General features: G+C 43.8%; 1 protein-coding gene across 1 annotated transcript; it reads left to right on the top strand.

Annotated features, from left to right (window-relative positions):
* The first annotated feature begins 3,286 nt into the window (after positions 1–3,286).
* Odf4 (outer dense fiber of sperm tails 4) lies at positions 3,287–9,653 on the top strand. Its single transcript, XM_045130654.1, has 6 exons — positions 3,287–3,333; positions 3,538–3,836; positions 8,632–8,805; positions 9,117–9,251; positions 9,463–9,549; positions 9,580–9,653. The coding sequence occupies exons 1-6, from the start codon at positions 3,287–3,289 to the stop codon at positions 9,648–9,650; spliced, it is 813 nt and encodes a 270-aa protein (XP_044986589.1). The 3' UTR covers positions 9,651–9,653.
* The last annotated feature ends 4,240 nt before the right edge of the window (positions 9,654–13,893 follow it).

Genomic DNA, 13,893 nt, shown 5'->3' with positions numbered 1-13,893 from the left:
TGGCTGGTCCTGTTTTATTCTCCTTCAGCAGCTGCTCAGCTGGTCTCTGCTGACTTTGCCTTCAGGTTTCTTGACTTGCAAGGTGGCTGATGTGAGTGGAAAAACCCCTCACTTTGTTTCTGCTCCTGCTGCTCTGTGCCCACCAGGCAGGCAGGTGGATTGGGGCTGCTGGCACCTTGGTGGGATTTTGGCTGGTTGCTTCCTTTCTGGAAGATCTTGGTCTCTCCTGCTTCTCTGCTATGATTAATAATAACTTATACACCTTCACTTTTTTTTTAGTAGAAGAATGTATTTCCCTACCTAGGCTGCTTTTGTGTGGCTAGTATGCCACCATCTTACCAGAAAGTCATTAAAAAATCAGTTAACTCTTCTTTTGCTTAAACTAACTTGATTTTTCTTTATCACTAGCAGCCACTAGTATGCAAAAATGCCTAGTCAGAAATTATTCTCTGTGTTTTGCTTCTTCTGTTTGCTAGTAAGACTTCAAGATAATTACAAATGACAATTTAATTGTACTAATTAATAATTACTGGGAATTTACTGAATTTATTGTGAACCAAGAAAGGCTTTTGTTCATGAACTCATTAGATACTCAACCAAGTCTATGGGACAAATCCTATTGTTTCTACCTTACAGTAAACTGAGATACAAAGATGATGTATGACTCCAATGTCTGCATGCAGATAGCAGCACTTGGAGCTTGAGAAGTCACAGGCAAATACTGAAGACAATGACCAAAATAAAAGGGGCCAAAATCTGGAATGTATTTCATACAGACAGTACCTCCCAAGACACCTTTAAGGGTAAAACCAATACAAAACCAGTTACCATTATGCATTGTGAATATTGAAAAAGTAACAGAATAAAGCTTTTGTGAACATACAGGAGGAACTCCTATACCTCTTAAAAAGCCTTACTTTTGTTCTGGAGAGGTAGCTTTGCAGTTAAGGTGCTTACTTGTGAAGCCTAAGGATCCAGGGCTGATTCTCACTACCCATGTAAGCCAGATACACAAGGTGTTACATGCATCTGGAGGGTTTTTTCTTTTGCAGTGGCTGGAGGCCCTGGCGTGCCCATTCTCTCTCTACCTCTTTCGAATAAATAAATAAATAATATTTATTTTTTATTTTTATTTTAAATGTTTTTGTTTATTTTTTATTTATTTGAGAGTGACAGACAGAGAAAGAGGCAGATATATATATATGTAGAGAGAGAGAGAGAGAGAGAGAATGGGCACACCAGGGCCTCCAGCCACTGCAAACGAACTCCAGATGTGTGCACCCCCTTGTGCATCTGGCTAACGAGGGTCCTGGGGAATCAAGCCTCAAACTGAGGTCCTTAGGCTTCACAGGCAAGCACTTAGCCCTTATTTTATTTGAGAGAGAGAGAGAGAGAGAGAGAGAGAGAGAGAGAGAGAGAATTGGCATGCCAGGACCTCAGCCACTGTAATCAAATGCCAGATGCTTGTGCCACCTAGTGGGCATGGGAGACCTTGTGCTTGCTTCACCTTTTGTGCATCTGGTTTATATGGGATCTGGAGAGTTGAACATGGGTTCTTAGGCTTCAACAGGCAAGCACCTCAGCCATCTCTCCAGCCTGATAAAAAATAATTTTAAAAGCCAGATGTGGTGGTGCACACCTTTAATCCCAGCATTCAGGAGGCAGAGGTAAAAGGATCACCTTGAGTTTGAGGCCAGCCTGATACTACATAGTGAATTCCAGGTTAACCTGAGCTAGAGCAAAGCCATACCTTGAAAAACAAACAACAAAAAAAAATTTTAAAGCCTTACTCAGGCTGGAGGAATGGCTCAGTGGTTAAGGCATCTGCCTGCAAGACCTAATGACCCTGGTTCAATTCCCCATTACCCACGTACAGCCAGATGCACAGGGTAGTGCATGTGTCTGGAGTTTGTTTGCAGTGGAGGCCCTGGCATGCCCATTTTTTCTGTCTCTCTTCTCTCTATCACTCTCTCTCTCTGCTTGTAAATTAATAAATAAAAAAATACTACTTTTGAATCTGCATCAATACCATAAAACAAACCAGTTAATATAAGCTACAAGATTAAATCTCAAGTGTAATACACTGATGATACATCAACTGCCCCCCCCTACAAAGAACAATAACCTAAATGTTTTATAAATACAAAAAAACCAACCAAAAAAAAAAAAACAAACAAACAAACAGGGAGCTGGGTGTGGTGGCAATCCCAGCACTTGGGTGGCAAAATTAGGAGGATTGTTGTGAATTTGAGGCCAGCCTTGAGACTATATAGCTACATAGTAAATTCCAGGACAGCCTAGGCTACAGCAAGACTCCTCCTTGAAAAACAAAAATAACAACAACAAAAGGGCTGGAGAGATGGCTCAGTGATTAAAGCACTTGCTTACAAAGCCAAAGGACTCAGGTTCCATTCCCCAGGACCCACATAAGCCAGATGCACAAGGTGGCGCATGTGTTTGGAGTTTGTTTGCAGTAGCTGCAGGCCCTGGTGCACACATTCTCTTCCTCTCTCTCTCCCTCCCTCCCTCTCTCTCTCTCAAATACATACGTACATACATACTTACATACATACAATACATACATATACATATGTATATGTATGTATGTGCATATATATATAGACAGACCCTGTCTCAAAAATCAAAGAAAGAAAAAACAAAGAAAGAAAAGTATGCTAGGTATGGTGGTACATGCCTTTAATCCCAGTACTCAGGAGGGGGAAGTAGGAGGATCATCAAGAGTTCAAAGCCACCCTGAGACTACACAGTGAATTCCAGGTCAGCCTGGGCTAGAGTGAAACCTTACCTCGGGAGTGGGGGGAGGGGAAAGAATAGTGGGAATAATAGAATTGCTATTGTCGACATAACTGAGGGGAGTTGCCGATGGACAGGGGGGGGCGGGGGGGGCAGTGGGCAGGTTGATGACATCTGCTAAGAAGTGTCCAAAGTTTGCGTGTTTTCCTTGGGCCACATTCTGTTCTCTTCCATTCTTTGTCAGTGAACATTTGGGGTTGTGGGAAAAGAAAAGCGTTCTGTCAGAGGCCGTCACCTGCGGGAGGGAGGCAAACCCCAAGGCACCCAGAGGAACCCACGCTTGTGGGCTGGAGCCAAAGGAACAGAATGTGGTGAGGGGTGCCTTGGCCCATCCCCCACCTCGCTGCTCCTCAGTAATGTTCCACGGCAGTTAGGCCCTGCCCTGCGGAATGGGGCCGGGCCTTCTCTTGGATCTGAAGCTCTGGTACCTCAGAAGAGGTCCCCGATTCTTTCTCAGACACCAAGCCTTATGATGAAAAGTGCTCTGACTGATGAAGAAATTGAGAGCGAGAGGGCGAAGTGAGCGTGGGAAGGGAAGGGAGCGAAGTGGGGGAGACGGGAGAACTGAAGACGGGGCAGGCACTCTAGGGGGGGTCAGAAGGAGAAGGGGACCGACGTGGGAGGCCTGGGAAGGAGGGGGTGGGCTGGAAGGCCCGAAAGAGGGCAGGGGAGCCGGGCAGAAAGGGAGAGTGCAAACCTCTGTCGGTTCTGTTCTTCCAGCAGGAGCAGGCGCCCATTTACAGAAGAGCGCCGCAACTCTTTATTGCACTTAACATGGAGAATTACAAACAGCTCCCGCTGGGTGACGCAGGTGTTGGCCTCAGAGTTAAGCCTGGTGGCCTTTCTTCTACTGCTGATAATGGTCTTCTCCAAGAAATGGCTGTACCCCTCTAGGAGCCGCTTTCACCAGCGCTGCCCCAAAAACGTCAGCAACAAAATCTATACCTCCATCCATACCATGTCCATGGGGCTCCTGAACATCTGCAGGTCTGAAAGCTGTTTGAACGCAGAGAGCGGGAAAGGTGAATTCTCTTAGCTCCAGGCCTCCAAGCCTGCCTTCACTGTGACCGCTCCATAGTCTTCCCTCCCTTCACGCATCTTCATTCTTCTCCCTGTAAGATGGCACTTATGTGGGCACTGTGACCTCCAAAAATCATTTTTTCTCCTCCTGTTTGACCAAATCCATTTGCTTGGTCCAGTACAAAACGTCATTGCTTTGGGTAAGACCCAACACCAGGTCTTACAAGGGGCAAGTTTCCATCATTCATGAATCACCATAATTCACCTGGAAGAAAGACCCCCCTGGAGGTCTGCACACTCAGATCTCTGACATGACTCCCTGAGATGTCTCCCAGTCATTCCCCACGCCCAGCCACTTTCTTGTCTTTCTGTTCAGGTCTTATTTTCCTGGGCCCTAAGATCTTCCCTTTTTTCCTGTCTGATTTCCGTGTTCCTTCCGTGCCTGAATTCTTACTGCTGCTGAATTCCTCACTCCAGCTTTCAAATGTCATGCTGTCCCCTCACCTCTTAGGAACTGAGGAGCCTTGGATGTCCCTTTCCATTTGCTCATTCTCTTTAACATAAGGAAAAAAAAATAGACACGTGGTTATTATCTTCTTTGACTATGAAAGTAAAAGATACTAATATTAAATTTGGGGAAACACCACCATTTATTGTGGACTTACTCTATTTGTCCAATTAAATCTACAGTCAGCCCTAAGAGATTGGGATAATTGCTATTATTTTACAGATGAGAAGATTGGAGTTAGATTCAGTACCTTGTTCAGGGTCATACCACATGAAATAGCATTATTTTATATATATATATAGTTGGTTTTGTTTTTCAAGGTAGGGTCTGGTTCTAGTACAGGCTGACTTGGAATTCACTAAACAGTCTTAGGCTGGCCTCAAAATCACCACCTCCCTATAGTTAATTTTATCTTGAATTTTATCTTTATGTTCATGAAAAATTTTTTTCATCATATATTTGAGACCAAGAGTGGGCTGAAGTTGAAGCTCAGTGCAGAGTACTTGCTTAGCATTTGAAAGGTCCTGTGTTCGATCCTGACACCCAAAAGAAAAGGAAAATAACCAACAAGGTTCATTGTGAATTTTTATAGTGTATTTACTGTCTTTTGGGATAGATTTCCTAAGGTGGATTTATGGGATCAAAGAATATAAACAGTTTAAGGCTTTTTAAAAATATATATTTTATTTTTATTTATTTGACAGAGAGAAAGAGAGGGAGAGGGAGAGAGAAAAATGGGTGTGCCAGGGCTCCAGCCACTGCAAATGAACTCCAGACACGTGTGCCCCCTTGTGCAGCTGGCTAACATGGGTCCTGGGGAATCGAACCTGGATCCTTTGGCTTTGCAGACAAATGCCTTAAATGTTAAGCCATCCCTCCAGCCCCAGTTTAAGGCTTTAAGTTAAAAATTTCGATATTGCTTTCAAAACATAGTACAGGTTGAGTATCCCTTACGCAAAATACTTGCTTCCAGACCTAGATTTCTGGTTTGTTTGTTTTTTTTTGTGTGTGTGTGTGGGGGCGAATATTGATATGTACATAGTGAGATATTTTGGGTAGGACCAAAATCTAAACATGAAATTAATTTGATTTTCATATACACCTTATACACATAGCCTGAGAAAGTCATTCTGTACAATATGTGATCCATCACATGAGGTCAGGTGTGGAATTGTACGTTGGTGGTTTCAGGTCAGTACTCTGTAAGCTTCAGATCTGGTGTATATTTGATTTCAGATTTTCAAATTAGGACTGCAAGCTGGACATGGTGGTGCACGCCTTTAATCTCAGCACTTGGGAAGCAGAGGATCACCATGAGTTCAAGGCCACTCTGAAACTACATAGTGAATTCCAGGTCTGCTTGAGTTACAGAGAGACCCTATCTTGAAAAACAAAAAAAAAGAAATTAGGACTGCATTACCTGCATAATTATGCACCCACTAACGATCTGTGTGTTGTGGCTTAAATACAAAATGTTGCTAACTGGTCCTACAGAAGAATTTGGTTCTTCTGTTCGGACATAATTTTAGAAGGATCTAGAAACTTTAGGAGGTGAGATCAAGCTATAGGATGAGAATATAACAATCTAAAGTATGGACGCGGCATGGTGGAGCACACCTTTAATTCCAGCGTTTGGGAGGCAGAGGTAGGAGGATTGCCATGAATTCAAGGTCACTGTGAGACTACATAGTGAATTCCAGGTAGCCTCAGCTAGAGTGAGACCCTACCTTGAAAACAAACAAACAAACAACAACAACAAAAAACACTCGGCCAGCCATGGTGGCACATGCCTTTAATCCCAGCACTTGGGAAGCAGAAGTAGGAGAATCGCCATATGTAAGTTCAAGGCCACCCTGAGACTACATAGTGAACTCCAGTGAATTCCTGGGCTAGAGGAAGACCTTACCTCGAGAAAATAATAATAATAATAACAAAAAACTCTCTAATAAATTGAAGAGGTATACCAGCATCTTTGTAGAGAAAAATCACATTCCTAGATTTTGGTGCATATCTCTGATTTTTAAAAAATATTTTGTTTTTATTTACTTTTGAGAGAAAGTGAGAGAGACAATAGGGCCTACAGCAGCTGAAAATGAACTCCAGATGCATGCACCATCTTATGCACCTGGCTTATGTGGTTCCTAGAGAATTGAACCTGGGTCCTTTGGCTTTTCAAGCAAGTGCCTTAACTGCTAAGCCATTTTTTCCAGCCCTCTCTGATTTTTTTTTAATTTTTATTTTCGAGGTAGGGTCTCACTCTAGCCCAGGCTGACCTGGAATTAACTCTGTAGTCTCAGGGTGGCCTTGAACTCACTGCAATCCTCCTACCTCTGCCTCCTGAGTGCTGGGATTAAAGGCGTGCGCCACCACACCCGGCTGATTATTTTTAATATACGTTCCCAGAAGAAGTATCACTAAATCAAGAGAGTTAGATTTTTTAAAATACTTTTAAATTTCTCTGTATCCCTCTTTCTCTGTATCCCCCTCAAATTAAAGAATAAATAATTTTTTAGAAAAAGGCTGGAGAAATGACTTAGTGGTAAAGGCACTTGCCTGTGAAACTTAAGGACTCAGGTTCTATTCCCCAGGATCCACATAAGCCAGATGCATAAAGTGATACATGCTTCTGGAGTTAGTTTGCAGTGGCTGGAGACCCTGGTGCACCCACTCCTTACCTTGCTTCTTTTTTTGTGTGTTTTTGTTTGTTTTTTGAGGTAGGGCCTCACTCTAGCCCAGGCTGACCTGGAATTCACTCTGTAGTCTCAGGCTGGCCTCAAACTCATGACGATCCTCCTTCCTCTGTCTCCTGAGTGCTGGGATTAAAGGCGTGCACCACCACACCTGGCCTCCTCCTGCTTCTTTCTGTCTCTTTCTCTCTCAAATTTAAAAAAAAGAAAATTTAAAGTCATTTAAATCCAGACATGATCTAGGCTTTTAATTTGAGCCCTCTGGGGCTGCGGTGGGAGGATTGATTGAGCAGCGTGTGGCGGCACTTTGGAGGCTGAGGCAAGAGGATGGTCAGTGTCCAAAGCACTACACGCTTCTTTCATATGTTCATTGACGTCAATATTTTTCTTTTGAACATTGTCATTCAAAGCATCTGTTTGTCTCTTTTCATTTTCCCTTCCTTTTCCCCCTCTTTCCTTTTCTTTCACTTTTTTTTTTTTTTTTTTTTTTTGAGACAGGCTCTCGCACTATAAGCTAGCTTGGAACATTATGTACTGTGTGCTGTTCTAGGACTCACTACTAGCTCAGATTGGCCTCAAACTCATGACAATCCTGCCTCAGCTTCCCAAGTGCTGGGAATACAGGTGTGAGTTGACATGTTCAGCTTTTGATCATATATCCATATGGTTGGGATTATTAAACAATCTCCGGAATGTTGGCTTTTAGAAGGGCATGTTGGCACATGCCTTTAATCCCAGCACCTGGGAGGCAAAGGAAAGAGGATTGCCATGAGTTCATGAGTTCGAGGCCAGCCTGAGACTAGAGAGTGATTGCCAGGTCAGCCTAGGCTAGTGTAAGACCTTGCTTCAAAAAAAGAAAAAAGATTATTGGCTTGTTTAAAAAGTGGAAGTGTTCTTTTATCATCTCCAATGTGTATTTCTTTGGTTATGAATGAGCCTGAGCATTTTCTCATGTTTGCTACATTTGATTTCATCTTTTGTGAATCATGAGTTCTTTTAAAATATTTATTTTATTTATTTATTTATTTGAGAGAGAGGGTGAATGAGGCAGAAAGAGAGAGAGAGAGGGAGGGACCGGGGCCTCTAGCCACTGCAAATAAGCTCCAGACAAATGTGCCACCTTGTGCATCTGGCTTTTGTGGGTACTGGGGAATTGAACCTGGGTCCTTAGGCTTCACAGCCTTAACCACTAAGTCATCGCTCCAGCCCTCATAAGTTCTTTTTTGTTGTTGTTGTTTTTTGAGGTAGGGTCTCACTCTAGCCTAGGCTGACCTGGAATTCACTATGTAGTCTCAGGGTGGCCTCGAACTCATGGTGATCCTCCTACCTCTGCCTCCCAAGTGCTGGGATTAAAGGCGTGTGCCACCACGCCCGACTTTCATAAGTTCTTTTTAAATAAAATAGTTATTTATTAGAGAGAGAGGGAGAGAGAGAAGTAAGGAGTGTATGGGTGTACCAGGGGCACCTGCTGCTGCAAACAAAACTCCAAACCCCTGTGCCACTTTATGCATCTGGCTTTATGTGGGTCCTGGGCGTCATTTAAAAATGACTGAGCCACCTCTCCAGCCCCCTGAGTTCATCTTGTTTTGTCATTTTCCCCAGATGGTTTTAAGGTGTGGCCAAGTCATCCAGCTTTTGGGGTGGCTAAGATAAGTTTCATCCTGGCCCTCTTGCTGGGCTTTTTCCTCACCGCCTGGCTGCACCTGCCCTACCTGCCCCGCCTGCAGAGACTGCCTGCCTTTGGCCTGATTGGGACCATCCTGAGCTTCTGTGAAGGTGCCCCCCAGCTCTGAAAAAGGTCTTTAGTTCCCTAACCCACATCTTCCTGGGTCCTTCTCCCTCTTCTTTCAGGGTGGTTGTGAGGGTTTTTTTGTTTGTTTGTTTGTTTGTTTGTTTGTTTTGGGGGGTGGGGAGAGAGAAGTGAGAGTTTAATGACAGTTTCCTGATCCCTGGAGAGGTTGATGTCCTGAGTCTGTGGGGCTGGGGACTCCGTGCTGTGGTTTTTGTGTCTGTTGCTCAATAGATAAGGCAGAGTCCCCTGTGAGATTCTTAGATGACAGTAAGACCTTTCCACTCCTGTCTCCCAGTCACCTTCATTTTCTTCACCCTCATGTTGTTCCCTATTAACCTGTGGATGTTCGAGTTGAAGAGTAATGTGTCCATCCCCATCGGCTGGGGCTATTTCATTGGCTGGCTGGCGTTTATTCTATATGTCACCTGTGGTGAGTGACTAGGAGGGCCCTGGGGACAGAGAGCACCTGGGGGGGGGGGAAGCATGGAGGGGTGCGGTGGGCAAAGCCCAAAGAGTTCTTAGGGACTTTTCCCTTTGGTCTCTCCCTTGCTGGTCACTCTCCATCTCAGTCTCCACTTTCCTGTGCCCCCTCCCCGCCCTCGTGTTTGTTTTTGTTGTTGTTATTGTTGTTTTTCCCTCAGCGGCACTTTGCTACTTCAACAATAAACATTTCTGGAATCTGATTATGAAGAGCTCCCCTAACTCGGCCGTGTTCTGCTCCAGCAGTAGTTCCGGCCCCCACGAAGACTCTCGGAAAGAACCAAGTACCTCATTCTCCTCCAGCAGCCAGGAGGAAATCCTGGACCCTGGGCGAAAGGATAAGCAATAAGCGATCGCCGCTAGGTTCTGACTGCTCATGTACATGCCGTTACCCCTCACTCCAGGGACGCTCGGCGAGGTCAGCCTCATTGTGACAAGGACGAGCAAAGGAGATTTGGGGCCAGATTTTCACTACTCATCCTCCTCTTTGCCTAGTCTGTAGCTCAGGTGATGTGCAATAAATTGTCCATTTCTTACCATGTCTGCTAGTTGTTCAGGAGAACTGGAGGAGGAGGGAGAGGAAGGGAGAAAGAAGTTTGTTTTGCAATTCTTCCTGCCTAGGAGCCCTTTGGCATCCTTTGGTCTCTTAACCTGCCCAACCTCCATTGCAGCACACCTGTCTGTAGACAGGAGGAACCCAGCCATAGAACAATCGCCTAGCATTCATGAGGGCCTGTGTCTGATTCAACCACACCAAAAACAGAAAAACAAAACTTTACCAGGCATGGTGGCACACGCCTAGAAACCTAGCGTTCAAGAGACCGAAGCAGGAGCATGGTAGTATCACAGTTATCTTCTCGGTGCTGAGACCAAACACCAACCCAAAGCAGCTGATGGGAGGAAAGCATTTATTTCAAAGTATTTTCACAGGGCCAGTGTGGGCTACATAGAGAGTTCCAAGCCAGTGTGAGCTACAGAAATACACACACACACTTCTGATGTATTAGGCAAAACTATATGATACTGATATTTGAACAGTGAAATGTTGGGTTTAGCTGGGCATGGTGGCACATGCCTTTAATCCCAGCACTTGGGAGGCAGAGGTAGGAGGATTGCTGTGAGTTCAAGGCCACCCTGAGACTCCATAGTGAATTCCAGGTCAGCCTGGGCTAGAGCAAGACCCTACCTCGAAAAACCCTACCTCGAAAAACAAAACAAAACAAAACAAAACAAAAAAATGTTGGCAATTTCATGTTTGACCTAATATATATGATGGGTTTCTTTTTTACATTTTTAAAAATATATTTTATATTTATTTAAGAGAGGCAGAGAGAGAGAGAATAGGCACACCAGGGTCTCCAGCTGCTATAAACAAACTCCATGCAGATGCATGTGCCACCTTGTACATCTGGCTTGCAGAGGTCCTGGGGAATCGAACCATGGTCCTATGGCTTTGCAGGAAAGTGCCTTAACTGCTAAGCCAATTTCTCAAACCCTATATGATGAATTTCTATGAATTTCATTCCCCTTTTAAAAAAAATTTGTTTTTTTCTTTCTTTCTTTTTTTTTTTTTTTTTTTGAGATAAGGTCTCACTCTAGGCCAGGCTGATCTGGAATTCACTATGTAGTTTTAGGTTGGCCTTGAACTCATGGTGATCCTCCTCCCTTTGCCTCTTGAGTTATGGGATTAATAGCATGCACCATCATGCTTGGCTTAAAAAATATTCTATTTTTAAAATTAAAAAAAATTTTTTTTTGTTTATTTTTATTTATTTATTTGAGAGTGGCAGAGAGAGAGAGGCAAATAGACAGAGAGAGAATGGGTGCGCCAGGGCCTCCAGCCACTGCAAACGAACTCCAGACGCATGTGCCCCCTTGTGCATCTGGCTAACGTGGGTCCTGGGGAATTGAGCCTCGAACCGGGGTCCTCAGGCTTCACAGGCAAGCGCTTAACCACTAAGCCATCTCTCCAGCCCTTAAAAAATATTCTTATTTATTTATTTGACAGAGAGAGAGAGAGAGAGAAAGAGCGCACGCAAGAGAGAGAGAATGGGTGTGCCAGGGCCTCCAGCCACTGCAAATGAACTTCAGGCTCATGTGCCACCTTGTGCATCTGGTTTATGTGGGTCCTGGGGAATTGAACCTGAGTCCTTTGGCTTTGCCTTAACCACTAAGCCATCTCTCCAGCCCTCAAAATTTATTTTTTAGAGAATTATTATTATTATTTTTATTTTATTTTATTTTATTGGTTTTTTGAGGTAGGGTTTCACTCTAGCCCAGGGTGACCTGGAATTCACTACATAATCTCAGGGTGGCCTTGAACTCACTGTGGTCCTCCTACCTCTGCCTCACAGGTGCTGGCATTAAAGGTGTACACCACCACAGCCAGCTTTAAATATTTTTTTTAAATTTTTTATTTATTTATTTGAGAGCGACAGACACAGAGAGAAAGACAGGTAGAGGGAGAGAGAGAGAATGGGTGCGCCAGGGCTTCCAGCCTCTGCAAATGAACTCCAGACGCGTGCGCCCCCTTGTGCATCTGGCCAACGTGGGACCTGGGGAACCGAGCCTCGAACTGGGGTCCTTAGGCTTCACAGGCAAGCGGTTAACTGCTAAGCCATCTCTCCGGCCCTAAATATTTTTGTTTATTTATTTGAGAGAGAGAAGATGGAAAGAAAGAAAGAAAAAGAGAGAGAAAGGAAGGAAGAAGAAGCAGATAGAGAAAAGACAATGGGAACACCAGGGCCTGTAGCCACTGCAAACAAACCCCAGACTCATGTGCCACCTTGTGCATCTGGCTTATGTGCGTACTGGGGAATTGTACCTAGGTCCTTAGGCTTTGTGGGGAAGTGCTTTAGCTGCTAAGTCATCTCTCCAGCTCCTTTTTACTTTTTTTTTCTTATTTTGTGCTTATGTATGTATGTATGTGTGTGTATGCATGCATGTATGGAAATGAGTGCATGTGCATGTGTGGTGTGTGTGGGTGCGTGTGTGTCTTCCTCAGTTGTTCTCCATGTTATTTTTTGGAATAGTTTTTGTTTTTCAATATTTTATTTATTTATTTGAGAGAGAGGAAGAAGGAGGGAGGGGAGAGAGAGGAGAGAATGGCCATGCCAGGACCTGCAGCCGCTGCAAACAAACTCCAGATGAATGCGCCCCCTTGTGCATCTGGCTTATGTGGGTCCTGGAGAATCGAACTGGGACCCTTTTGCTTTGCAGGCAAACGCCTTAACTGCTAAACCATCTCTCCAGCCCCTTTTTTGGTGTTTTTGAGGTAGGGACTCATTCTAGCCCAGGCTGACCTGAATTCACTCTGTAGTTTCAGGGTGGCCTTGAACTCATAGCCATTTTCCTGATCTTTGCCTCCTAAGTGCTAGTATTAAAGGCATGTGCCACCATGCCTGGTTGGAAATACAATATTTTTAATATCACATTTGTATTGTGACACTGTAATCAGTTTTATTATATATTCTTTCAGGATTCTATAAGGCTAAAGCAGGGCTTATAATGACATCCTACATACAGTCATGTAATCTGTGAATAATCATAACTTTATTTCTGATGTTTATGCATTTTGTTTCTTTTTTGTTACTGTTTTGTGTTACTTCTCTGGCTAGTACTTCAGTATTGACTAGGCTGGTGAGAATGAATATCCTTACCTTGTTTCTGATCTTAAGGGAGTAGGGCTTAACATGACATCATCCAATATGATGTTAGCTATAGTTTTTCTAGATGCATATTATCAAACTGAGAAAGTTCACTTCTATTTTTTCTCTTAATTCTTTTTATGTTTATTATTATTATCATTAACAACATATTTAATATGAATACATCATGTGTTGGTGCTCTCTTTTTTCTTATTTTTTTTTTGGTTTTTCGAGGCAGGGTCTCACTCTGGCTCAGGCTGACCTGGAATTCACTATGTAGTCTCAGGGTGGCCTCGAACTCACGGCGATCCTCCTACCTCTGCCTCCCGAGTGCTGGGATTAAAGACGTGCGCCACCACGCCCCGCTTTTTCTTATTTTTTAAAAATATTTTTGTTTATTTATTTGCATGCAGAGAGAGACAGAGACAAAGAGAAAATAGGCTCACCAGGGCCTCTAGCCACTGTAAATGAATTTCATAGGCATGCACTATTTTGTGCATCTGGCAAGTGGGTACTGGGGAACTGAACCTGGGCAAGTGCCTTATCCACTGTGTAATCTCTTCATCCCCTTTATTATTTTTTCTTGAGAGAGGGTCATACTTTGTAGCCCAGACTGTCTTCCATCTTGTGGTCTTCCTGTCTTAGTCTGCTGCATGCTAGAATTACAGGTGTGTGGCAGTACACCTGGATCTCCCTTCTAATATTCGTTTGCTAAATGGTTAATAGGTTTTAAATCATAAGTGACAAGTAAGTTCTGTTAAGTGCTTTTTCTGCATCTCATGAGATGATCATAATTTTTCTTTTTTTTTAATCTTTATTTATTTAAGAGCAACAGGCAGAGAAAGAGGCAGAGAGAGAGAGAGGGAATGAGAATGGGCGCGCCAGGGCCTCCAGCCATTGCAAATGAACTCCAGACGCATGCGCCCCCTTCTGCATCTGGCTAAC

This window comes from Jaculus jaculus, chromosome 12, assembly GCF_020740685.1.
Source record: "Jaculus jaculus isolate mJacJac1 chromosome 12, mJacJac1.mat.Y.cur, whole genome shotgun sequence".
Lineage (NCBI taxonomy): Eukaryota > Metazoa > Chordata > Mammalia > Rodentia > Dipodidae > Jaculus > Jaculus jaculus.
This window is presented reverse-complemented; position numbering and strand designations above follow the sequence as displayed.